A 26,991-nucleotide genomic window follows, 5' to 3' on the forward strand; every position below is an offset into this window, starting at 1 on the left:
TTTTTCAGTGTTTCTATATTTGTTGTATTTTTTCCACTTTCTTTTTCAAAAATATTTCAAAAACATTATTGTATGTATTGATTCATTTTGCCCAAACCCTGGTTTTTGGTAAATGGAAGCATTATAATAGTGTTTTTGATAAAAGTTGGAGGGAGGGGATTTTTTTTTTTAGAAAGGCAAGACATTTTTGGTAAAAAAAGAAAAACGATGACAATGTCAATAACTCTTCTCTCTCTCACACACACACGTACACACGTTTTAGGAAAGTCCATTTTTTCAGTGAAAGATCTTTTCATCCAAAACATTTTGGCCAGCTCTAATGAGCCCCATGAGGTGTTCACCACATGATACATCAGATATTCCATTCAATTAACTGAAATGCTCCTCAGAGGTCGCGCTATTAACCGAACGGTGCTAGATGCACTTACTACGCAGTCAATGACCCAGCAGGACTCTCCCTGGCAAGCCTGATTTCCCTCCCTCCCCCTTGTCTCCGTGGCACTCTGGGTCCCTCACCTTTCAGCAGCAAGTGCTCAGGGCGCAGTGCTGAGCCAAAGCTTACCATGTGACAGCGGCTGGGTTTAAACAACACACACTGTGGTGAGAAAACGAACCTAAGAGGTGAAGGGAGCCAGAGGCTGGGCAGCACTGGGAAGCATAAAGCAGCACCAGCTGGGGAGTGAATGTGAAAGAGGCTCATCTGGGAGCATGTGCATGAGAGAAGCCTGTGTGAAGATTTTATTTAACAAGGATTTTCCTTTATGCTTGACCTTACATTACGTTTCCACCATACGACTTCCAAATACCAATTTCAGTGGGTATTTTGGGTGCATGAGGAATGCAGCATCAGGACTTAAATATGTAACACCCCCACACCCTCACCACAAGGACATTCTAAGAGTATTTCTGGAAGTTTGGCAGAATGTGTAAATACACAACAGGTTCCACTGCTGATTATTCCCAAGCACCTGACTTAATCCATCCTACCGAAGTGACCATGTGAAAAGGCACCAGACCAGGATTAGAAAACAACATCTCTTTATAAAAAATGGGAGTGGGGAAAATCACATTGTAATTGATTAATTCAGCAATTTTAGTTAAGTGAATATTGATACATGGATGGAAAAACAGAGAAAGCATATGCAAGAATAAGGAACAGATACTGGGCTTGCTATTAAACATAAGTCATAACATCAAAACAGCTGGGTAAAATAATGTAACATGAATAAAACACTGAAGTAAAAAAAAAGAAATGTCAAACATTTTCACAGTATCCTAAGCTTTTAGACACATCTCAGTAGAAAGTAGAAGCTGATCCTAGTTCTAGAGACGAGTTACGCTTCTCAGAGAGGGCCTGAGCCAAAACCCAGTGACATTAGAGGAGACACTGGGAGACTTCAATGGACTTCGAGTCAGGCCTGGAGCCTCTGTGATGTGGGCTAACATGATGTTTAAGTGGTGCGTATGGCCTTGTGCAGATTCCCTGCACTAGGCTGTTTCACCTTTACTGCATGAAAGATAGGTACTGCCAATCCATTAGGATAAATCAGTTCCTTAATGGATATAATTAAAAGAGCTATTCAATTAAAGTATGTGAAACTAAATATATCAACAGCTATTAGATGCTGATTCCTGAAAAAGAGACAAGAACTAGGTTCTGACTTTTGAGAGAATGAAACTTACTGAACCTTTTCTACAAAGGCATCTTCCTCTGAAAATTCAAATGCATTTTCCCTGTCAGATTAGGAATCATTTAAAATAAAGGACATACCATATGACTGCTACTCTGAAAAGGAATTCAAGAAGTACCTATTAGAACTATGCAATGAAGTACATTACAAAAACCAGACACTATTTTCTTATTAAATTATCAATGCATTACTGAGGATTTTCCTTTGGTGCCAAGTCTAACATTTTCAGCTCATGTCTCTCAGTGTGAATTCTTGGTTTACCTGGCATGTTTATTGTTATGATTAGATGGAGACTCCATAATGTTATCTATCAAACTGGCGTTATAGCAACTATTGCAGCTAAATTCCTGTGACACACAAAAACTCTCTCACCATCTGTGGCTTAGTTTGGCAGGACTAGGTAAAAGCCTGTTATTGTTCCAACAATACCGAAATTTTTAGGATGTGCTTTCAGGTCATATTTCTTTTCCAGGATATCGGCTGTGTAAGCCTTCACAATGGTGGCTGCAATATCTCTTTTAGTTTTTTTAAAGGTGTAATGATGTTCATAGAAGTAGAAAAATCAGGCCATCTTCAGGAACAACAAGAAAGCCTTGTGCTCATTTCACAGCCCATAGAAGGTAGCTCTTTTCAGTTCCAATTCTTACTAACTTTTCAAATTTCACTTCCTCTTTCAAAATCTCTATTTATACACACAAAAAAATCCCCTCCCAACCTGCCACAGTTCGCCTATGTTAACTCTCTAAACAGTTACATTAAGACAAAATTTAAAGATACTTTAACTCCACAAAGAATGTGATACATCGGACTCAATTTCTCGGGTGCTGTTAATTTTATCAAAAACTGCACATGCATAAAACAGAACTAAGAAGTCTTGATGATCAATCAAATCTAAAACCTAGATCCATAAAATTTCAGAATCACTGACAGTTCACCAAGCAGTTTGGCTAAGGGAAGTAAAATTACTATCCAGCTACATAAAAATGTCCAAAAAACCTTGTCTGAAATGTTACACACAAATCTGACAAAAGGATCTAGCTCATCCTCTTTTCAAAGGACTAGAATACAAGATCAGAGAGCTGGTGAACTAACCGATACAGTACCTAGCAACATACAATTATGCTATGCTTTAAGTAGGTAACTACACTAACATATTGCTTTTCCACAAAGCTTTTGATAGCTTTGCTCAGTCCTCCTGTCCCATGCAGAGCAATACCGTCTCAGTAACCAGGACACACAGTCACTCTGACTAAGTGCAGAACCCTTACTTGGTGCTAATCAACCATATATGTTCTGGAATTAGATACTTCTTTAGGCCCTGGTCCTGCAAAATGGCACAAATGTCTGCTGGGGCAGGTCCTTACTGTGTAACTGAGCTAGATTTTACCAGGTAATTAACATTCCATACAGAATAGTTAGAGCGGGAGATAAAGAAATGCAAAGAATGCATTATCTTTCTAAACTTGCTTCCGATAACACTGAAAAAAGTGAGGTACTGCCCAGTTCTGTGGCCCCAATTGTCTCAGAACTTGGACTTTTTGGCTGAAGATCCACTTTGTAGAAATCAGTCTAATTCTGAGAAGTGCAGGGGGGTGAATGTGTTTTTAAATCTACATGAATTGAATTTCTATTTGAGCTGATGGTTCCTGCTGAAATATCTGAATGTTGTTTAAAACAGTCAGCTTCTGCCCATCAAGAGGCATAAGGTACATTCCTATGGATGAGCCAGTGATGAGAGAAGGCCAATAAAACCACAGGGACCAGCAAGAAAATTCCCATCTCATTAAAACCCTTCAGCATCACCCCTTCTCTGATGCAAAACTAATCTCTTTTCTGTCCCTGCTGCTCTGCCAATGGAAAGAATCCTTGTGTGGACTTGGCAGGCTTTCCCCAATGTCCCACAGTGCTTTGCAGACAGCTTAAGTGTATGTTGTTTTAAAATAACCTCATCTCCTGTTCTATGGCTTGTATTCCCTATGGAGCCTACATTTTCCTTAATGTTCCACTTCGTGATGGCTCCAGGTTTGTCACTGCTCCCCCATACCCTCGTCAATCTATGGCATTCAAGTCTGCCGAATTTAAAAAGGCAACTAATGATAAAATACTTTATCTAGAATTAGTTTTGCATCAAAGACGACACTGCAAATCTGGTCTCAGATTACAAGGTGGTATTTTCTGCAGCATTCATGTCCTAATTCCATCACTCCATTAGCTTTAAAAAGCCTTTCCCCACACATAGTACTTCATGGAATTGGCCTACAGTAAGAACTGCAGAAAGTATCCTGTGTAGGGAATAAACGCCCCCTGAGCTAAAGAGAAATCAGTTTACCAAGAGGCTAGGGTAGATCTAGGCCCCAAAGCATTATTTCACTTTAAACCAATTCAACGGGCTTACCTAGTATCCCTCCCCCCACCCTCTTCGCTCTCTTTACCTGACAAATTCCTTATTTAAATAGATTTGCATATCATTACAGCAACAGGTTACTTCAGACATTGCAGGTGTAAATAGTTTGTGACCTCAGTGACAGGTCTGTGTAAATGTGTTGCACTTTCAAACATTTGCTTACAAGGAAATACTGATACTCGGGGTGGAGCTTAAAAGGAAGCTCTAAAAAATACAAAGAAACAAAACTGACTCAGGTACAACATCCATTACTACAGAAGGAGCAACATCTGAACCGCTGAGTCCGAGGCTGTGCAAGTTCTTGGCCAGCAGGAGTCCCTCTAGCCACCTGATCATTTGAAGAGAGACTGAAATGTTGGACACTCCAGAGTTTTCATTTTCTTCATGAACTTTTTGAACTCTTTGTTTTTCTTATCCCACTTGTGAATAGCCATCAGCAGGTACTGGGTCTTCACTTTGCGTCCCATGATCAGGAACTGGTTGCTGAGGTTGTCCAGCTGGTGGCAAGGGCAGTCTGCTCCATTCTTTAGATACAGTACTAGCTTCTTGAGGTCTTTTCTCTTGATTGTTCCCAATTTCAATGGCTTCTTCTTCTTTGGAACAATCTTTTTGTCCCCGTTCTCCTTTTTCACTTCTTTTATTTTCATCTTGAAAGCTGGAAAACAAAAGAGAGAAAACAACTCCTGAGTCCTGAGCACCGTTTGCCTAAATGAAACAGAAGCACTGCAATGCTCCTTCCAAAGCAGAAGTGGACAGAGACAGTGCCAGCCACTGCACGACTGGGCTGGGTGTGCTGGGAGCACTACTGAACAAGAACGTCTCATTGTTTCCTTGTGCTCCCCCATCTAACTGTCCATATCTGGCTATGGTCTTTTGTTTTATCCTTAGATTGGAAGCTCTCTGGGACAGAAAGGGGGTCCTGGTCCACAACTGCAGCTCCTAGGTGCAAATAAAGAAAACTAGCTCATTGCTTAACCTGTTATCTGTAAAGACGATGCAGCAGTTACCTCCCTGATGGGTTTGTAGCTATGTAAGGACACCAGGAAGTCAAATGAACCAGCACTGCAAAATGTCAGGGCTTCTCTGCAGATATCCATTCTTTGAGACCCCATGCCTTTTCCATCAGCTGTCCCTGCTATTCTTGCATCCTAAGCAACCACCAAGAGGGATAGGTAGGTGAGGAGCTAGTGAAGTTGGGATTTTCATGTCCCTGTTTGAAGCCAAAGAGCAAAGCAAGCTATTTTTTAAAACCATGCTGCATGCTTTTTATTTGAAAGAGAGATGTGTTTAGCTGGCACTGCGTACACTTTGCTGGCAAAATGTTAGCTGAATAAACAAAGCTATTTCCCTGCTTTACAAGCACAAAGAGAGATTCCTGAAAGGGCCAATTAAAAGGTCGACTCAGCTTTTCAAATATAGTTTTTTAGTTGCTCCTGGCTCTGAGGTGTCTGTGAAACAAGTTTCCAAACACAGTGAATTTCTGCAGTTGAGCAATGAAGGCCCCTTGGAAATAAGCATGTCTAATGGGGACCTGACGTGGAGGAACGAACCACGCAGCTCCAACAAAAGTGCATGGAACTTTCAACAGTGCAGCCACCTTTCCGTAAGACAAGGAGAGCTAATCCGATCTGACTTCAATGGAAAATATTTCCCTCTTTGGGATCAGTGCTTTTCTGAGCTAATCGCAACCTGAATAAAAAATTAATGTTCCTTTTCCGCAACCATGCAGAAGAATTTAGTTTACATGGGAGAAAATGATGAAAATGTGTTGCACATTAAAGTATCACTTCAGTGCATTTGGCTCTGTCTCTTTTTATTTTTGGGGGAAAGCACATCTGGCCAAAAATTACTAACATCTTTCCATCATTTGGGGGTTTACTTTAGGGCTACAGATAAATAGGGCTTGAATAGTTGATTAATTGTCTTGCGCCCCTTTCCTTTTGCTTCTTAAATGTCTCTGCAGAAGCAGAGGCTGTAGCAGCCTTTGGTTCTAGAAGGGAGGAAGGGAAGGCTCCCTGCAACATCGCTCTGTGGGAGTCGACTCAGCTGGACCCCACTGCTTTTGTTCTGTACATGCTGAGCTCTGGAAAGCAGCTCTATTTACCATTCCAGACACCAGTGGAGGAAGGAGATGGTGATGACAATCCTGAAAAGGCAGTGGAATCTGCAATTTACCCCAATGCTCCTAGCCACTGCATTGGCAGCAGGAATAATGGTATTTATCTGCTTGTGTGCCAAAAATATCCATCCCACTTGCCAAGAGTCCTGCTGTGTTATACTATTACCATGCAAGAGTGTAATAGAGCTGGAAACCTAAGTTACATTTTCATTCCATTTGTTTTCTGAATTCAGGATGTTTAAGGAGCTAAAGAAATTAACCCAGATCAATTTTCAACAGGTCTGGAAAATACAATTTTTACTCCACTGTAAGCTCTGAGACACAAAGTGGGCTGCAATCGTTTTCATTATGAATCCCAGTTTCTTTAGCGATTCAGAATTTCAACTCCACTCTAAGCACTGAAAATGGCTATGCAGGAGGAAGGATCCAGGAAACCTGTATAATCCCAGAGATAATGAATATGGAGGGACTCTTTGGAAATGCCCTGTTTACAAACTGACTTAGTTATATCATGGCTAGTTTATATCCTTGTTGCCAAAGCCCTTAGAAAGGAAACTCTGCAACAGTTAGTAGGGGATGGTTCTGCTCCAGATATCACAATGCACAGGAGAGAAACAGTGTAATGGAACTGCCATGTCTGGGAAGCTTCCTGTTTCCAACAGCTCTGACCTCCTTCACTGTTCAATGTAGCCAATGGTTATGGAATACTGGTCGAGGCTAGGGGAGATATGTAACCTGCTCAGACAAACCAGAAATCCAGGGTGTGGCTAAGACACTGCAAAATCCTTCACCCATGTGCAGCGATGTGTCCAATAAACAGAACTGGGATCAGAAAACAGGAAGATGAGAAGAACAAGAAGGTGGTTGACCAGGGACAAAAATTATTTCAATTTAGCAGATCTGCTGTTCACAGCCAAAGGTATTTTCCTGGTCATTCATTTTGATAGCAACACATAGAACTTGCAGTAGTGTCATGTTAACATATTGTCAAGCCTGGCTAGTCAGCTGCTCCTAGGTTATAGACTGAATGGATATATGTGAAAAAAATGGCATAAAAGCAGCATTTTCTCTCTCCCCTTTGATGGTGACCTGGATTCTTGCAATTCTTGGAGTGACTCAGTCATTTAATGTCAGATGTATTTGCTGGTTGTCGGCCGCCTGGGCACTACAGGTGTGTTCTGCAAAGAGTGGGACCTGACCAACTCCACAGCTTTTGCATGAGTATTGTGAGGGCAAGGAGGAACCCTTTGCTAAGGGCTTGATTCATTCCAAGCTGTCTGATGCTGCAGGGTTAACGCAGGTATTTAGAGCAGGGCCCCTGCTGTCATGCTTTTATTAACAATAAATGCTGTGGCAGTGGAGACCACTGTGTGAATGGTCACTGGGGAACCCTGGCTGGCACATACTGCTTCTACTCCAATAAACACCTTCACTCCCAGCACCAGGCAAGGAGGAGGAGGAGAAGGATTTAAATAAGTGACTGGCTGAATCTTGGCTCCAGGTTCTAACTGAGCTGCCAAAACAAAGAGCTTCCTTCCCTTGGAGCCGTAGCCCTCCAGCTCCTCCAGCACTAAACTAAATTCAGCTTGAGATGGTCTGGACAACCTAATGCCAGATGGGAGTCAGGGCGACTGGGGATGGAGGAGCTGAAATTGATTCCAAGTCCCCAGGAAGCTCTTGCTCACACTGCCTCGGTTTTCCGCCGTCTCAGGCAGGCAGGCACTGACCCCGAGAGAGCTAAGCATAAGGGGCTCTTTATATAACTATAGCACGTGCAGCCATTCCCAGCCCAGGAGCTGGCCTGCCTGCCTGTGGCCTGCAAAGAGAGCATGGATGGAGTGGGGGCTGCTCCAGCCCGAGCTCTGCATCTGGGCAAACTGCACTAAGCTGCAGCTACCCCACCACTGACCAAGTGCAAGCATGATCGACATTGCAAAGCATTTGAGGTAGTGCTCCTGCTCCTCTCCCTCCAATCAGTGACACACCAATCCTGGAGTTTTAGTAGTCAGCGTATGGGAAGGGCTGCTCTGGAACAGAAACCAGCTGTGGCACTGGGCTACCATGGCAGGGCTGCGGCAGGTCACTTGGTAGGAAGAGAGCAGAGACAAGTAGAAGGTTCAAGACCCAGTGAGAAAGGCTCCGGTCTCCCTGTAACATCACAGCAAGCCAAACAGAGGCAGCTCTCACCCCAGCTGGAGACTTTCCTTTGGGAGAAGATGGCAATTTGCTCACAGAGGATTCCTGGTGCAGTGCTGTTCCAGAGCAGCACAGTGTCAGCTCTCATTTAGGAATCAAAACCCAAATGTGCAGGTAGTGCCATGCAGCTGAACTGCTTGTCTTCCCCTTTCAAAGCACACCAGCCCCTCTGTGTAAAGAGGGCCCTGCAGGACTAGCTGCCAGTCAAAAATCCCCAGCTGCTGCCACAGAACCCCCATCACGATCAGGCCAGAGCTGAACCATTAACAGCACATTTCCAAATCCCTTTTTGCAAGTTACGTCGGGTCCGGTTTCCAGAGGTGTACGGAGCACCCCCAAATCCAGCTGGCTCTTGGGAGCTGCAGGTGCTCAGAACTTTAACAACATCACGGCCCTGCAGAATGGACATTTTATTGTTCCTGATATTATGTGTTATCTGCACTGCAGTGGCGCCAATAGATCTGGGCTCCATTGAGCTGGGCGCTGCACAGATACAGGGCTTGTCTACACTGCCCCACAGCTCAGATTACGGAGGCGTGAACAGCACTGTGCACCAAAGAGCTGTGCTGTAAGTCCCCCGATGTGTGGACACTGTGGGCTCCGACTAAAAGGTTCCTAGTGTAGTCTGCACTAATGCAAACAAGAATCTATAAGTTCAGGCCCACAGCATTCCCATGCAGCAGCTACAGCACAGCACTTCGGTGCACTCTGCTATTCGCATCACTGTAATCTGGACTGTGGGGCAGAGGTGACGAAGCCTTATTAAGAAACTGTCCCTGCCTCCAAATGCTCACTGTCTACATAGACAAGCCAGAGATTTTACAGATGGGGAACCGAGGCACAGAGAGGCCAACGGACGTGCCCAAATCAGTTAGCAGAGCTGAACTACACTCACCTGATGCCCAGCCCAGTGCAGTAACTACACGACTATCCTTTCGCTGTTGCTTGTATAACTGTATAAATATACACAAACAGCCAGTCAAAGCCTGTTTATCTAAAGCCCTTCAACCCCACACTCCCCCTTATGTGAATCTCAATTATGTTCTCTCACTTAATTCACCATTAATGGCTGTGATGGCCTCAAAACTAAATAAAGTCACATACAGGAATACACATTAAAGGACCATGTGCCACATTCTGTACGATGGCATTGTTACTACGCAATATCTGCCTCAGCAACTGGAGAGTAAATATAAAAGCCTAACTCTCTGGTGCAACAATAAACTCTTGGGCAGAGAGAATTATTCTTCATCACTCACTACCAATTCTCTGTCACCTGAAGTCTTTAATTCAAGATCAAATGTCTCTCTGAAAGAGATGCCCCAGCTCATCCAGAAACTACAGGCATGGGTAAAATTCTTTGGTCTGTGTTATGCAGAAGGCCAAACTAGATGATCAGAACAGACCCTTCTGGTTTTTAAATCTATAACTCCATCCATTTTAAGTACTCAGGCCACTCACACAGACTGAGGGATGGCTTTGCTCTTTTGTTGTCTTTGGTGGTCAGACTGAAGAGCGTTTTCCATCTCTCCTCCCCCCCCACACGTTATATACAGGGTCAGCAAGTGCATGCCATGTCAAAGAGCCTGGCCAGTGGTCTTTACTTCACATATAAGAGTAAACAAGTAAGAGTAAGAAAATAATAAAAGAGTAAATGCCTTGTTAATATTTTACTCCATTTTGTAACTGAATAGGAGAGATTAGAGCTATTTTGCTGACCAGTCCCCTCCTCAAACCAGCATTATAGCAGACTAGCAGGTCTTGCAGAGTTAAGATAGCATCCTTATTTCCAAAGTGCCATTGTGTAAGCAAGATCAAGAGGGCATTTATGTATCAACAGGCATTGATGGGAATGGTCACACCAGTATTATTAAATTAAGTCACCATAAAGAATGTTCCTCCAAATCCTTCCCACCATCACTACATTCATCCCATCCTCACACATGGGGATGAGCCTCCTAGGCTGGTTATTAACCCTGATAGCAGAGAAATGAGGAAAGGATGTTTGTAAATGGAATGCTGGTTTAATGTTTCATTTCCTTTACAGCTGAGCATGAAACCAGTTTTCAAAGCAGATAAGCAGTGCGTGCATGTTCACACACACACACACACACACACACACTGTTCCACGCATGAATGCTCATGTTAGCTGAGATTAGTTAATGAGGAGGGAGGTGTTAACTTCCAGTAGTGACATGCCATCCGTGGGACACAACACTGCCAACTGGCTGCCCCCAATGAAACTATCCTTCAGCACCGTCGGACAGCTGAGCACACCGCATCTGCCACACGCAGCAACAAACTCAGAGCTACAGGGAATCGTCAGATTTAGTGTCCAGAACACAGCAAAGCTTATTCCACATCCCAGGAGCCCTTCCCTTGTGCTGTTGTAGCAGTAGACACCAGCCACTTTCAGGACTATACACAAGCCAACGAAAGCTACATAAGGTCAGGCCATTATTATCAGCTCTTGTATGCAGCATCACACTGCTGTTGAGACACTATGTGAGCTGCAATATAAGAACATGAGACTAGCCATACCAGGTCAGACCAGTGGTCCATTTAGCCCAGTATCCTATCTTCCAACAATGACCGGTGCCAGATGAAACACGTATATATAGATGCTTGCAGTGTAGTTGTAGCCACATTGATTCCAGGATATTAGAGAGCCAAGGAGGGTGAGATAATATATTTTATTGGATGAACTTCTGTTAGTGAGTGTTAGTTTTCTGGGTAATTTCCTACAAGTCACCTGTTCTGTGTGGCATTCCAGCTATAAAACCTACTCCATGCTTTGGCCCCAACACAACACGGAACCTAAGCAGTTGTGTAACCTTAAGCATATGAGTAGTGTCACTGAAGTCAATGGGACTTCTCCCACAGCAAAAACTGGGGATATATTATAACATAAGAACGGCCACACTGGGTCAGACGAATGGTCCATCTAGCCCAGTATCCTGTTTTCCAACCGTGGCCAATGCCTGGTGCTTCAGAAGGAATGAACAGAATAGGCAATCATCAAGTGATCCATCCCCTGTCGTCCACTGCCATGTTTAAGTCCCTTGCTGAAGTGGAGTATTGGTTTGCATGGGGACAAGAAGTGATTGTGTTCCTGTGAACAGCCCTGTTCGTTGGGTTAGGATTTAATTTCATAACAGATGCAGTGATGAAACACGCCCATCCTGTGCGCACTGCTGCAGATGTCACTTACTGGTGAGTAATGAAAGTTTACTTCTGTGAGCGCAAGTTTCCAACCAGCCACTTCAAAGCCTCTTCCCAGAATGCCCCAAATTTAAGCTTTATTCAGGCTGAGAATCATCTGGGCAGAATATGAGGCCAGATTATAAGAAATACTTTTAATCTCAGACCTCAACATATTTCAACCATATTGTTTTTACCACAACAAATTCTAACCCAGGGTGATAACTCGCAGGCTGCACCAGCTGACCTGCCCCTCCCCAGACGAAGTCTCCCTAAACAGACTCAAGCCACAACAGTGTAACCAGCATAGGTGGCAACACGAAATCCAGCCCCACACAGGGTCTGTCCACACAGTACTTTGGAGCGAATGGGAGCAAGCTGCCCAGCCCCAGCTGACAGGACTCACCCTAGCACTTTAAAAATAGCTGTATAGACAGCTCTTTGCAGTTAGACCAGCCCAACCTGAGTGCAGATGGGCTCAAAGCAGTGGTGCCACATGGAGCCAGCACCAGACTGTTATTGGCTGAGCAGCCTCCGTGCAGGCCCTGCTTTTCCCAGTGCAGCATGTCTACATTAGGGGTTTGCCGTGGGCCACATTTCCCCACCCTTCATCCTGCCCCCATGGGCCCCTTGCCCTGCCCTGGCATTCCCCTCATTGTCCCTTGACGTCTCCATCTGGGCCCCTCACCTGGCTCCGACGTCCCTATCTGTGCCCCTTGCCCCACTGTGCTTCCAGCTTTGCTTTCTGCTTTTTCCTTTAATTTTTTGTCTCACTTCCTGAAGCACGAGGAGCATGTTTGAGAGGGACAAACCAATGGCTCTAGGAGCTCAGCCGTGACACCACCATGAACCTGGGTCCCCAGGAGCACTGGGTCAGAGTATTCTTCTGTGAAAACAACATGCATGCAGCCCTGTTATACTGAAGCCAGGAATTTGGCCTTGACTACAAAGGGCCTGTATCAGATTGTAGCATAGTTCTGCTATCGCTAATGCAGATAGAGTAGTAAGCATTGAAGATATAAAAGTGTCTTTTCTGATTTCCGCTCACATGAAACAGGATCTACGAAAATGTTTGTTCACTCAGAATGAAATTAGTCTTGGCAGCGACAGCTCCAGAAAGAGCAAAGGCCCCAGAAGTTGGTTGGGCTCCAGTCTGGGAGAGTGCAAGACGTTTTTCATCGCTCCTGCAATTCTTTATCAATAGTCTTCAAGGCTCAGGCTGTCAAGCCCCATCTCCCAAATGGGGAAGGAGGAAACTCAGCCTCTCGAGCAAACAAGATGCTTTGCCTTGCTGCTTCCTGAGAGCCGAGATAAACCTGACCTCACATTCCCATAGCCCAGGAACTGCCAAACTCCCTTTCCCAGAAAATTCTCAGTAAACCTGCAGAGATTTCATCAGCGCTTTCAAGCACCATGTTGTAATAAGAGTGGCTGTGCCCAAATGCCCTCTGTGGGGTGGAATGGCTGGTCCGCTCATGAGACACTCAGCCTGTGCTGGCTGGCTACCCAGCCCTGTACACATCCCCCACATCTATCTATCTATCTGTGGTACTTATCTGGCCCCATTCCTAAAGTGCTTACCTTTACCACACCTCCAGCCCAGAAAGTCCAGTGCTGCTGTGTCTAGCCATGCTGCTGCTGCTTGTTCTCCATAAGTCTGGCTAAACAGCCACATTCTTGTTCCCAGGCCCAGAATCAGGAGCTGTCATGGCCCTGACTGGGGTATCACAAACAGCGCTTGGTCAAAATCTTTCATTAAAATTTCAAAATTTTAAAACAAAAACTGGAAAATTACTGATGACATTTTTATGAACACTTTTTCCTATTTTTCACCCTTCTAGTGCTGATGAAAACTCCAAATACAAATAAATAAATAAATAAATAAGATACAGGAAAATCAGGTTTTCTTTCTTTCTTTCTGATTTTTTTCTTTTTTTGTTTGGTCCCAGTTTTAATTCTCTGACGCTCTGACTGAGCCTGCTGCCACAACGTGACAGATGGCACTTACCATCCCGGGCTGGCTCCACTGGTCATGAAAATTCAAACTTTGTCACTTCCATGAGGGATAACTCTTGTGACCTGTGACAAAACTGGCAGCGTGGGCACAGGCGAGAAACCCTCCCCTGAATATAACTTCAAGAAGGCTGAAGGGAAACTCGGAGACAAATTAACCTGCCCCTTGTGCTCCTTCGCCCTTGGACTGGGCTGAAAGCTATTGGGCTTTGTCATAACAAGCAACATGGGTCTAAAGGAACTGTACTCCTGGAAAGCTCTGGTACAGGACAACACACAGGGCTTAGTAGCTCAGTAAGGCAGGTAACTACTCGAGGTCTGCTCTAGCTCTAATGCTGACAGCATTGCAAGTGCACAGGTGAAAAAAGAGATTTGCTAATCACAGGTATGTTCTGCTAAAGCCAAGTCTACACTAGCTACTGTCACAAAAGACACAGAGTCAGCTCCCAGCCACAAGCCACCAATCTACAGAAGAGCCAAATATACCGTGGCTTATTCTGACCCCGCAGCTAAACTATCAGCCCTGTGGCATTACATGCATCTGCAGTCCCTGCCATTGTCCAGTGTACCGAGTCTGACACTGGGGAAAACCCTCCTCCAGCTGCTGCACGTGCTGGCAGGGCCCCATTCCAGCACCACTAGGGGGTGGGGGAAAGAGAGAATGGAAAAACTCTGCTTCTCCTTCAGCCTAACTGCTCCTTCCTTTAAAAATCACTCAAAACAAGGAAAGCTGCCAGAAGACACATTAAGACTGTAAGAGAAGAAGGCTGCAGGCAAGGAGCTGTCAGTCAAGGGGAAAAATAAATAAAGTGTATTGATTTTACTCCAGTCGCCATTGCAATCAGAGCCTCATGTTCAGCAGGGTCCCCTCCCGCCCAGAGAAAAGGCAAGAACAATAAATAAAATCACCAAGAGAAACATCTAGGAATGAATCCCAGGAGGCTCCTGGATCGGCCCGGTCCGAGTGTGGAGTGAGAAACGAAATCTGGCCACATACAGGGGAACACGATTCCCGGGAGGAGCTGTGGGAGGCACAGGAGGGCATCCTTGCATTTCACCCTCTATGTGTCAATGCCATCGACATGTCGGAGGCCCACTGAAACCTAAGCAGCAGTTAACCCGCAGGCATCCAACACAATCATTCCTGGAGCTGATCCGTAGCACTATTAGACAGTAAATAATCTCGTGCAAGTCTCCACTGCCTTCCAGCTCACGGCATGCCCAAGCACTTTACAAATACGACAGGCACAGTAATCCTGCACTGAGCAGGTGCAGCCCATAGCAGTCGTTTCTCCCGACGCTGAAACGCAGCCAACCCCAGGGTGGGATGTGGCAACAAGCTACCACAAACCACCAGGTTAGCAAGGGAAGTGAAAGAGCCCTGTATCCTGGACCCACAGCAGGCATTGAAGGGAGGCTGCTGGCACAGCATGAGCTGAAATTTAACCGTGACTCCGGAGGTTAAAGACACCTGCTCCTGGATGTGGCTCTCACTCCCAAAGTTCGGTGTTTTGCCCATTGGGGGATGAGAAGCACTGAAGGGGAAGTTGATTTATTGGGTAGAGATTTATTTTATTGGTTTATTATTAGATTTTATCTCCCAGCTCAATGTCCATGCCCAGCCCTGGAGCAATGACCTGCACTGCTGAGTCCTTTCAGGCTGGGTCCAATCCCATTCACCCAGGCACCTCTCCAGTAAGATACCCCTTCAACTGGTTGCTCTAAGGGGTTTGTGACATTCTCAGGGCATAAAATGACTGAGCTCAGAGCTGGTCTCTCCATCCCCTGGAATGAGGAAAGCTGCCAGGCGGCAGGGCTAGCAGCAGCAAGAATATTTGGGTGCACGGGCAGGAGCCCTCGCCAGGTGATGGCAATAAAAAGGGCTGAGGTGCTCTGAGTCTGATCTTTCAGCAGCAGGATGCACTCTTTGGTTGGTGGTTTTTCAGCATTACAGGAGATATGCATCCCATTCTATGATTCCTTCTTGTCCCCAGTTTTGTACCCGGGCCCCGTTCTGCTGGGACAGCCACTCAGTTCCCAGTGTGGTGCAAATCACTGCTCCATTTCTGACTCCCATGCTGCTGCTCTCAGAGCCTGCATGCCATGCAACTTCCCTTTGAGAACCCACCTCTGCCCTCCCATCCCTTCCAGGAATGGCCCCACTCTGCTGACCTTCTGCTGAGCATGCTACAAACACAGAGAGTCTCCTTCCTGGAGAGCTTACAGTTTAATAAAAGCAGAGGCTTTCCAAGTCCCAAAGTCACATGGTGCCCTCAGGTTGTCTGTGTGTCAACCCCACTAACTTCAGTGTGACAGAGCAGCATTTGTCTTGCTCTCCATTTCGAATCAATGGCCACCGCTTTGTGTGAGATGGTGCCATGTAGTGTTTTCAGTCGTTCACACCCTCAGTGCTCTTTGCCATCATCCTCACAGCTCCATTCTGCAGATGGGTAAACTGAGGCAGAGTGTCTGTGCCAGAGCTGGGACTAGGTCCCACCAGAAACTTCCTCTAAAGCTGCACAAAGAAATGCTGAACAAGACAGTAACTTTTATAGGTGTCTTTAACACTGGGAAGCACATTCTCAAGCCTTGTGACCAGCCCGTGAGCAATCATCCGTAAGCCACCCCTTCGTGGGCTACTGAGCCTGTGGATGTTACACATGGCTCTCAGAGATCCCAAACAGAGGGTTCACTCCACGGCAGATACAGCAGTGCCAGCCCCAGCTCTGCCAACTTTCTTCCAAAAACACAGGCCTATGACCAGGTTCAGTGCTTGAGCCATGAACATCTAACTGTAGCTGCACCTACGTGATATCTGTGTGTGAAAGTGCATCTGTGAGGGCAGGAATCTGCTGACCTGGGGCTGTGTCAATCTACCATACTCCAGTACCTGAGTTGCCTGGCCTGCTCCTCCTGCTGCTCAGGAAGAAGGGAATAAATCACAAGGAAACATCTGTTAAGGAACCCAGGAGCTTGTGAGAAGAGACTGGGAGTCCAGGAAGAGCACCCTGGGTTAGAGACTCATCCAATCCCTGCTAGGAATGAACTAGCAGGGGCTGGGTGAGTCTCTCTAATCCAGCAGGGTGGGGGGCTGCCAACCCCACCCCGCTCAGATGGCTCGGGAGTGAACATCAGCTCCGTTCCCTGAGAAGTGGCTAGTCAGGGAATGGCTCTCTGGCTTTGCTTCAGGCGAGTCATGCTGTTCCCCTTTGGAAACAGGGGATTAGTGTGAATTTTGCACATCTGAGAGGAAGGCTTTAAGGTAAAGAGTATTGCAGGATTAGTCTCTTAGCATACAGCTTTTTTGTGGTTCCTTCTGTGTGGTTCCTGAAAGTCTGGGAAATAATTTAGGATTCCCAGCTTTTGGCTGGTGCATTCTGCCTAACATGCCGAGTGTGTGTTAATTTAGGAGGAAGAGTGGCGGCGACAGTGGGGGGTGGAAACGCAGGCAGCCAAATTCCACTTTCATTCTCCCATGCAGCCACTGTGATTTAATTGGATTCAGGGGTGTGAACTGAGCAGAGTTTGGACCATTAGAAACAGTCACTTATGCCAAATTTGGAAAACCACGCACATGCCCGCACACCATTCTGAACTGAGCTCCTCTGCAAAAAGCAATGTCTGGTTTCCCCAGAATGATTTCCATCACATCAAAGCACACTGGTCCTGTGGCAAATCAACAATTTTAATGCCTGCATTGCAATGTTTATGAACCACTGACTTTGACTCACAGGCCATTGCGTGCTCAGTACCTGCCTACTCAGCTGGCAGCTCTGGATCTCCAGGCCTGCTCAACTCCTGGGAACAGGCCCTCTGAGTGCAGTGCAGCACAGCACACACCAACCAGCTCCTTGCAGGGTCCTGGAAGTGAATATCCAGGTAATGGCAGCCTCTGCCTTTGCTCTTGGTTACACAATGATAGGGTCCGACTCTCCTTCCCGCAATGGGAAAGCCAGGACAGTACTATCCCAGCCACAAACATCTGTAACACATCAGTGTTCACGTGACACCTGTTCCCAGAGCTGGCATTCCTTTCCAGGCTCAGATGGAACATTAGCAGCTGTTCCCAAACACAGAACACCCCATTGCCATGCTATCATCCTGCTAAACTGCCACCATGTGAAGGTTAAAAACGTCCCTTTGTCCTTAACACAATTGCTGCGGTTAGGACCACATGCCCTTCTTAGCAGGTGGTAAGGGGGAAAGTGCATTGCAAGGTGCAGTGACTGCTGTTGGGGCACTGATCCCATGGGCCACTTCAAACAACCTGAATCTTTACCTGGTGTCTTTCAAAGCTGTGTGTGGCTGTATAACAAAAATGTTATCATTTTACATAGAAACTGTGAGCTGGCCGGGACAGGGCAGGGCACTGCATAGGTTGCTTGTACAAGGTTTGTAACAATGGGGCTGTGATGTCTGATATGGGTTTTTAGATGCTATCATAATAATAATAATAATAATAATAATAAAAATCATCATCATAGGTTTTAAGAAAACCATGTCTCACATTTGTTTAAAGGGCTGGAAGAATCATTCAAGGCTCCATCTCTTACCAATAGCTTTTCCCAAGCCTTAGGGTGTTAACTCCAATGTCCTGACTCTGGAAATTACTATCTGTATCACGAAGATTCCTCCAGTGGCTTCAAATGGATACAGCGTTTTTCACTCCATGTCCTAAATATCTGCATACTGTGGCCGTGGGCCGTTAAATAGTTGCTACTTCCCACCCCAAACATGACTGCATTTCAACAGTGGGTGAGATGATGCTTAAGTCTAGTCTGTAACTTGCCATTGGGATGTAGACAAAGCTTTAGAAATGGAAGCTATGATTATAAGAATGAATGGGAAAAGGCAGTAGAGAGCAGAGAGGTGTGATGGACCCAGTGACAGCTGCCCTTTATAGCAAGCTTTAGTTTAAACATTTATTGTATGTGTCTGGCTTTGATAGAGAATCTTCAACCTGCCAGTTACCAGTGTTTACCTTGGTGGAAATTCACGAGAAATCTTAGTCTGAACAGCTTGGAGTTTATTTTAGTGCCAGATAAACAGTTCTCCTTGACAAATCACCCATGTGACAGTATCCCTCAAAGACTAAACAAAGATCTCAAGAAAAATCCACAGCCCTTTGAGGAACTTTCCAAAAGCTAATGCATCCTTAATTAGTTGCTCTTAACAGGTTGGGGCAGACTCCCAGGGCAGGATCTGAAATGTGCTGACAGTCCTCCTGCCCCTTTCTTCTCTGTTAAAGCAACAGGTAAGATTTACTGTTTCTAAATGGTGCTGCTTGCCAAGTGCACTGAAGGTGTTAGATAAATACCAGGAACATCTGTGGGGAGAGACGAAATGGACTTACACAGTTCGAGGGATGGGGAGGAACAGAATCAAGAACATCAGAGCTATTCACTGAAAAAATGACTTGTGCTCCTAAGACTTTCTCTGGAGATGAATGGGGAAACCTCTATGAACAGCTAAGAAGGTGCTTTACACATGGTAGGACTAAAAAGAAGGATTGGATAGATGGATAAAGACATTATAGATAGAAGTGATGGTGCTACTGGGCTCTAGACACTTCTGAACATTCCCAGCTCCACCTATAGCCTTCATCCTCTGGAGGGGCAACTGGTAACAGGATAATGTGCTGTTTTAAACTGGGCAGCTAAAGCAGGAGCCATCAGCTTCTAAGGTGCTTCCTTCTGGTGCCATGGGAAGTGTTGAAATCAATTGCCTGCTGCAAATCAGAATCCTGCCTTTGTGTCACCTTCACTTGCCTGGCAAATCTTTATTGACATAAACAAGACTTTTGTCAAAGTAGAAAGTGGCAACCCAGAAAGCCTGGCTGGGTGGTCTGCTAGCCCATTGACCCGCCACTACCAGCTCCCTAGCATTACAAGTCAATGACTTAAACAAAAGACATTTGTTGGTCAAGACAAAGACAAGCCGTGGAAATGGATGGCAGGATGGATAAAGACGACAGGTGGATTAGCTTCACCTGCTGCTGATCCTCTTTCATGCAAGGGTGACCAGAGTGGAGCCAGAGTTCTGCTGCCTAGACCTCCCTGCCACATGTACAAGGGAGCAAGACACGTGATGGCATGAAATCATGGCAGGTGTTCACAGAATTCCATCTGCCCCTGGTATAAATGGAACACGCTGCCTGCCACCACATGTGCAGGCCCCTTGAACTAACCAAGCAGTTAGTACATCAGGGTTATTCCCACGCTCCTGACTGGGCACACGTAGAAGCAGCATTATTAACCCACCTCAGGCCTTCCGCCTAATGGAGAGAGGAAAACAGCAGCAGGTGCTGCATCACTAATCACAGAGGTGGGAAAAGAGAGTCTGTGTCCAGAAAGGAACTAGGTCACAACAGGATATCAAAGACATGGCCACCTTCCCATTGTCACTTAGATTCACCAGCCACCAGGCAGGAGCAGGAAACTCACCCACAACAGACACCAGCCAAGTGCTGATCATCTTATTTTAGACTTTTCCAGAATAGGGAGAGCATTTTGTTTTCAAACAGAAGAAAAGATCTGAAAGGAAAGAGGCATTGGGAAAAGAGAGGAGTGGGGTGAACTTCAGAACTTGCAACAGCTTCAGCACTTGTTCAAAAATACAGATATACCTCAGAGTCATGCTGGTTTGGGAAACAAAGAATGACTTCCAAGTTGTTTGGAATGGCTGAAAAAACGATCCAATCCAGGTTTGGGAGAGAAAAATAAATCAATGACAACATGAAGAAATGTACTAGTATCTGGTGGATGCATTCAGGCTGTTATGATGTAACAGAGCGCCTGTGTGATGTCATTGCTAAAACAACTTTCCTGTAGATTACATTTGCAACCAATATACACTGACCCTATGCCCCTTTCCTGTATCTGGAACTAACAAAGAAGTTAGAAGTATAAAGCAGTTGACATGTATGTTTGGTGGTGCAATAATGATTGTTTTATTCATTTAAATATTTGGTTCATTGCTTTGGTTTTGCATTTTTCTTCAAAAATTAATGGAAAACATTATTTTTTTTAAATGTCCAGACTTAGCACATGTATTTCCATAATAGTCCAGTCTATGAAAAGTTCAGGCCAAATAAAATGAGTGCCAGGACCTATATTATCCTGCAGCTATGGGTTTACAGATCTAGTTATTGAACTCCAAACGCTCAGGGACCATGAGAACATCAGGAATTCAAGATCAGTCAAATCACAGTAAAACTTCAGGGTCTTACATTGATCTGAAGATGCTAAAACTCTGGTTCTGATCATACAAATTTTTAAAAATCATATTTCTATTGATGTGCATATGCAGGCATTGCCAATGGGCAATGGACTCTAGGTAGATTTTAACAGTGTTGGCAAATCTCACTAACCCCAGGTTTCTAGATCTACATTGTTTGAGAGGGACTCCCCCCACCACTCCCAAGTGATTCATATATTTTATGCCCCAGAATAATTTATGAGTAGAGCCAATAGGAATATTTTGTTGGGGAATGAGCCCTCGGGTTAGACACCCGCAGTTGGCCCGTGCTCATGGGGTTCAGGGAAAGCAGCTGTTTAACTGCAGTGTAGACTTCAGCGGAAGCCTGAGCTCTGGAATCATTCCGCCTCGCAGAGTCCTAGAGCCTGGGCTCCAGCCCACGCCCGAATGTGTTCATTGCAATTAAACAGCTCCTTAGCCCAAGCTCTGTGTGGCCGAGTCAGCTGGCCCAGCACAGACCAGCCATGGGTGTCTAACTGCCATGTAGATGTACCCTCTGAGACTAAATGCCTATTTAGGTTAAGTAAATTGGGCAGCAGCCGCGCTACAGCCATTCTGGACTGAAGTGTTATTTAATGCAAATCATACAGAAATGCACCTTTCAAACACACCCTCCCAAATCCAGTTGTACCAGTGGGTTCCTCTGCTGGGGGTACAGCCCTTGGGAATGAAAGCCTGTCTAGAGAAAACGCCTAGCAGGGGAAAATTCCCCTCTAAACAAAGCCGTTGCTAGCTCTGTCTCCCTGTGAGTCCCGTCCCCACACATGAGCTATACCCTCCTACGACTCTGCCCCAATGGGGCCCACCACAATCCCTTACAAAAATGGCTGTAGCTGCTCTCTGGGTTGCTCTGGCTCATGGGTGGCTATTCGTCCCAGCGTATCCAGACAACCAACCCTTTGTTGGGCCACGTTTGGTCCAGCAGCAGCGCTGTGGGGAACCTGCCAGGAATGCCCAGGGCCTGCCATCCACAAGCGTGAGGGAGAAAGTGGGACAGAGAGCAAAGCAGGGGAGCCTGGGCTTGGCAGAGATTTCAGTTTAGTCAGAGAGATGGGAAGCAGTTCAGTCTGTTCTAAATTTAGCCCAAATGCTTCATCTCCCTACAAACACTATAAAACCTGAAAGGAGGTTGCCCCTGTGGCCAGGCAAGTCGTCTGGCCCAGAGAATTGTCTCCAAAGGAATATTTCCGCCCCATGGACTCTGTTGCAACAGTTTCTCAATAATCAGACTGCCATATGGATGATTTAATGTCCTGGGCTGCTCCACTAAAGGCCTGAATTCTTCTGGTTTGGCTTCTCTCGTGTGTTGTGTAACAGTCCCAGCACTTGGGAAGAATATTCAGAACAAGACACTGATGACAAGCGTGTGGTTAAATGTTTATTTCCCTTCCCAGTGTCTGCCCACCATGGAGATACCATAACGGTTCATTCCTCACATTCAAGTATCTGTGGATGTTATGTGGATTGCAGGGACTTTCAGCAACAATGAGAAACAGTTGTTCTGAGTCTGCCAATTCCACTTCAGAGGAACAGCTCTTCCTCCTATGTTGATATGGTTTTATTTTTGGTCTGAGTGAAGTAGGTTTCTAGATGCTACACTGTCCCATTAAGTGCACACACTGTTGCCTTGAGACAGTGCATATAGCCGTCCCTTGTACTCAGACATGAAGTGCACGTTTGTGTGGGTAGAAGCCTCTGCTCCATTTTCATCTCAATCTCGGTTTATTAGCTGCTGCTTGCAAGTTTCTTTGCTGACTCACTACCCACATTTCCTGGTGAAGAGGCATGGGGCACAGGAGGTGTGGACACCTCCTTTCTTCTGGCAAAACCATAGGTAGGTCTAATAAATTATCAGGGTGTTTGCTTGGGTCACAAGTGGAGTCTCCAACTCTTAAGGCCAAGGTGCCAGGAAAATCAAGTTAACCATTGAGCTCCTAACAATCTTTACAGCAAGTGACCCCAAATCCCCTTCTCTCCCTGCAACTGACGCAGATGCTCAGTGGGGTCTCCTCACTTGCTGCGCAGTGCAGCATTCATGGGGTGAGGATGCATTATCCAGGAGGGGCTGCCCCATTTCTGCACAGCGGACCCATGCTGGAGGCAAGGCCATGAAATGCTCCAAGTGGGGTCCACTGGGTGAAGAGTGGGGCTTGTCAGCCCCTGGTAGTGGGGAGGATGCTGACCTGCAATAGCCTGGGTCCCCTCCCGGAGAGGCCTTCGATCCGTCTGCCCAGGAGAAGTAACCTTGGGGAGACCCAGGCTTGCAGAGAGGGGAAGGGAGCAATTAGTCCTGGCCTCTGCTTAGGTGAGACAGCCCCTGGAACTGCATGTAACTGCTGGGGGTGGAGGATGCTGCAGAAATAAATGTGTTGTTTTAGATGAATAAGCACAGGGCCCTCTGTGCAGGATAGAGAATGGCAAAGCACCACAGGGGAATCTGAGTTCTCCCCCTTTGCCCAGCTCTTTATGCTAAAACGGGAGTAAGTGAGTTTCCCCTCTTCATAATCACAGCCCCAAAACAGGGCTGCACTAGGAGTCGTCATGGGTATGGGGATCCATGAGCCAGGAGTGCACCCTTCCACTTCCCACTGCGCCACCTTACCAGCAGCGTCCCTGTGTGGCTCAGCCTGAGTCACTCAGAAACTCAAGGGCTCAGAAACTGTGAACGCCTGAGATTTGCATCCCTCCCTGTGTGCCCTCACATTAGCCTCCTGATCTCTCCGCTCCCCTCTCAGCCTCCCACGGCACAACAGTGACATCTAGGGGCACATTCACTGACTAGACTAGAAAAACTTGCCACCAACGTGCCTGAGGGAGCCCTGACTGGGGACACTGCAGCTGCCTGAGCCTGGTGGGCATGCATCCCTGGAGCCTATTCCCCACTGCCCTGCTACGGGAGTCGCCATACCCACCACTACGTGAGGGTACGTTCCAGGTCAGGACCACTTGGCACTGGGGTAAATGAGGACGTGGAGCACAGGACACATGCAGGGTCAGGCTCTGCTCCTGGATGCAGTTGCGGTCTTCTGCATAGCTCAGAGGAAGCAATCTAGACTCTGCTCCATGCTGCTCCAGCAGCAAATACACTTTGTGAGCAATGCACTTCCCAGGCTGATAACCAGCCTGAGCTGAACAGCAGTGGCAGCCCTTGTGAAACTTCCAGATGAGCACCTGCTGGCTCAGTGGGGTGGATCCAAACTTGTTTTTAAAGCATACACCAGAAATAAAAGGCAAAGCACAGTGGCTCTTCAGCAGCCAAGCAGTGCTCTGCACATGCTAGGAAGGAGCTGCTCTTCCTTCACCAAAATTACTGCACCATGGCACTCCCTAACCAAGACAGGAACCTGCCATCAGCCAGCAGAGCAGCCTAGGGAGAGGGGGCTGTGGACATGGGACACCGCACGACATCACGTTTCTCCTCCCTTGTGTACATTTGAAACTGAAAAGGCCAGAATGTTTTCTTACCGAATTCACTGGCACACAGGTGTTCAATGATGGCATCCGACTTCATCTCGTTGTCACAAGGAGGACACACAGCTGTTCCTAGCAAGAGAGGAGACAAAGTATCAGTACAGAACACACTCAAATCTGGTTAGTGGTCAGACCAGTTCCCATCCATCCTATGACGTGCTGGACCAGTGGCCTAGCCTGGTTGAGGAGTTGGAGGCCTGGGAAATATTTTCCTGCCTTAAGTCCATGGGAAGGCCTAAAGAAGCTGCTTGTAGATGGATGAGGAGCCTGGCTTGGTGCGAAGATAAAGGAACATGTGTTAACATTCTGTAAGGGCTGGTCTACACGTAAACCACTATAGCAGAAACACTCCTTATGCTTCTCCTGTCAGCGTAGGGAATCCACCTTCCCAAGAAGTGGTAGCTAGGTCAACTACGTCGTTCATGGGTGTGGATTTTTCACATCCCTGAGCGACATAGTTAAACCGACCTAATTTTCTAGTATTTTCTTGACAATAGAGCTGAAGGCTAAAGGTGTAGGCTGCAGGCAGGGAGTGAGTGCTGCAAGACACTGCTCTGTGAACGGGCCAAAACTACCACCCTTGTGATTAAACCAAAAGGGCATACGGATGTAATTCAAGAAGCATGGTGAAATCATGCCTGGTAAAAACAGAAGATATAGAACTGGAAATTTATTAATTTATTCCATCTAAATTAACACAACATTTCTGGCAGCCCAATGTGAGACTTATAGGGTTACACAAATTTGTACAATTTTTTTTATTGAGTTAGAGGTTTGTTTAGATTCAAAGGATAGAGGCTTTTATCTGTTATTGGTCATATTGCATTTGTCCTACATTCCAAAGGCTTTGAGGAGAAATTTCTCAGTGTGATTCAATTCAATCTCCTCCCCTCCAAGCAAACAAACTCCCTTCACCACTAGCCACAATGTGTGTGTAGGAGGGGGGGCTGTGTATCACACAAGATCTCTAAGAATCGGGAAGGTTTTAGCGCCATTTCACCCGCCGTGATGGCCCTGGAGGCCAGAGGGACAGTCTCTCCCCACTGAGCATGTGTCAGGAATTCCCACATGCAGAAGGGCTTTTTTATTTAAGAAGTATTGAAGTGAATCATGGAATAAATCATTTCTCCTTTTACACCACACTGTCCCTCCTGGTTATAAACTGACTCTGGGTTGCAATGGTGCTTTTCTGCCCCTTCCCACCCTCAAAATCCCACAGCTTTGCTATTGAGACACTTGTCGCTGCTCCTGCTCCTAAAGGTCTGACTGTACTTGGACGTCTCTGCTACAACAGGGGCACAAGGAAATTGCCTGACACCCCCTCCAGGGCTGGGCTAACAGCAATACGTTGCACACAACAAATACATGCACAGAACTGCAGCCTGGCTTTGAGCACCATGAGGCACCTTGAGGCTGGGCAAGGTGGGGAGCAAATAGGGGAAGGCAGCTGCCAAACTGGAAAGGCCAGCACTGGCAGGGAGAGGCAATTCTGGGGCCAGATCTGAAGCTGATGTGAAGTGCTCCAACGCTTCCAGTTAATGGAGGAAAGGGGCATTGTCACACATGACAGGGAGCTCACCACAGCCCCAACAGGGGACCTTGGCTCAGCCGAGTAAAATCCTGAACTAACACTGCAGAACTCCTCTGTCACGGTGGACTGGTGTGTGCAGAGCATGCACGGCATGAACTACAGCAGGAATTCCCACAGCAGCAGAGGGGGGAATACACATCTACATATTTAGAGGGGGCATGTGGTTTGACAGCCCTAAGGATGGAGTTTATCCCCAGAACAAGTACAGCCTGGGCAGCAGCAAGGCAGGCTTCCCTCCCATTCCTCACTCTAAGCCTTAGCTTAGTACTGGATTGCAGCAGGGGGCTATTAGGAGAGGATAGGCCAGCCCAAGTCATTTTACTAAGATTCACCTATGAAGAGATTACATTGTGCCCAAAGTCAGGCACTGAACTACAATCCTGTTTCCAGGCCCCTGCATCGAGCTCTCTGTAGACGTGGCTGAGACCACCCAGAAGCACAGATTTATGCTACTGAAGGATAAATTTATTGAAAAGGGAGACATTGCTTCTATTCTTGTTCCAGCAAACTTGAGGGTTATTTCTCACAGGAGAGAAAGATGCTCAGTGAATATAAGGCAGTGACACATCTGCTTGATACAATGTACAGTGAGAATAATTAACTATTGGAACAACTTACTGAGGGTTGTGGTGGATTCTCCATAAGTGACAAGGTTTAAATCAAGATGGGATGTTTTTCTAAAAGATCTGCTCTAGGAATTATTTGTGGGCAGTTCTCCGGCCTGTAGTATACAGGAGGTCAGACTAGATGATCACAGTGGTCCCTTCTGGAGTTGGAATCTGTGAATCTCTGAGGGGATGGCTTTCCCCCTGGCTCTTAAGGGCAGCAGGATGGGCAAACCTCCTCAGCGACCTTCAAGATTATTGAATAAAGAAACTGACAGATCCCATGTTAAGTGAGGTGTAAGAAGAAGGATGGTTTTGTGACTGAGGACTCAGGAGGACTCAGGAGAAACTGACAGATCCCATGTTAAGTGAGGTGTAAGAAGAAGGATGGTTTTGTGACTGAGGACTCAGGAGACCTAGATTCTATTCCCAGCTTCACCAGT

The 26,991-nt window shown here is 46.1% G+C and overlaps 1 protein-coding gene across 1 annotated transcript in view; it reads right to left on the bottom strand.

Annotated features, from left to right (window-relative positions):
* Positions 1-668: 668 nt before the first annotated feature.
* SFRP1 (secreted frizzled related protein 1) overlaps positions 669-26,991 on the bottom strand; it is a 34,325-nt gene continuing 8,002 nt past the window's right edge. The window contains exons 2-3 of the mRNA XM_067545288.1: positions 24,347-24,424; positions 669-4,750 (exon numbers count right to left, since the gene is read on the bottom strand). Coding sequence (XP_067401389.1) covers positions 4,428-4,750; positions 24,347-24,424 — 401 coding nt within the window. The 3' untranslated portion in view covers positions 669-4,427. The remainder of the gene's footprint in view (positions 4,751-24,346; positions 24,425-26,991) is intronic.

Source organism: Emydura macquarii, unplaced genomic scaffold (genome assembly GCF_026122565.2).
Source record: "Emydura macquarii macquarii isolate MOO-44397 ecotype Brisbane River unplaced genomic scaffold, CSIRO-AGI_Emac_v2 contig_201, whole genome shotgun sequence".
Lineage (NCBI taxonomy): Eukaryota > Metazoa > Chordata > Testudines > Chelidae > Emydura > Emydura macquarii.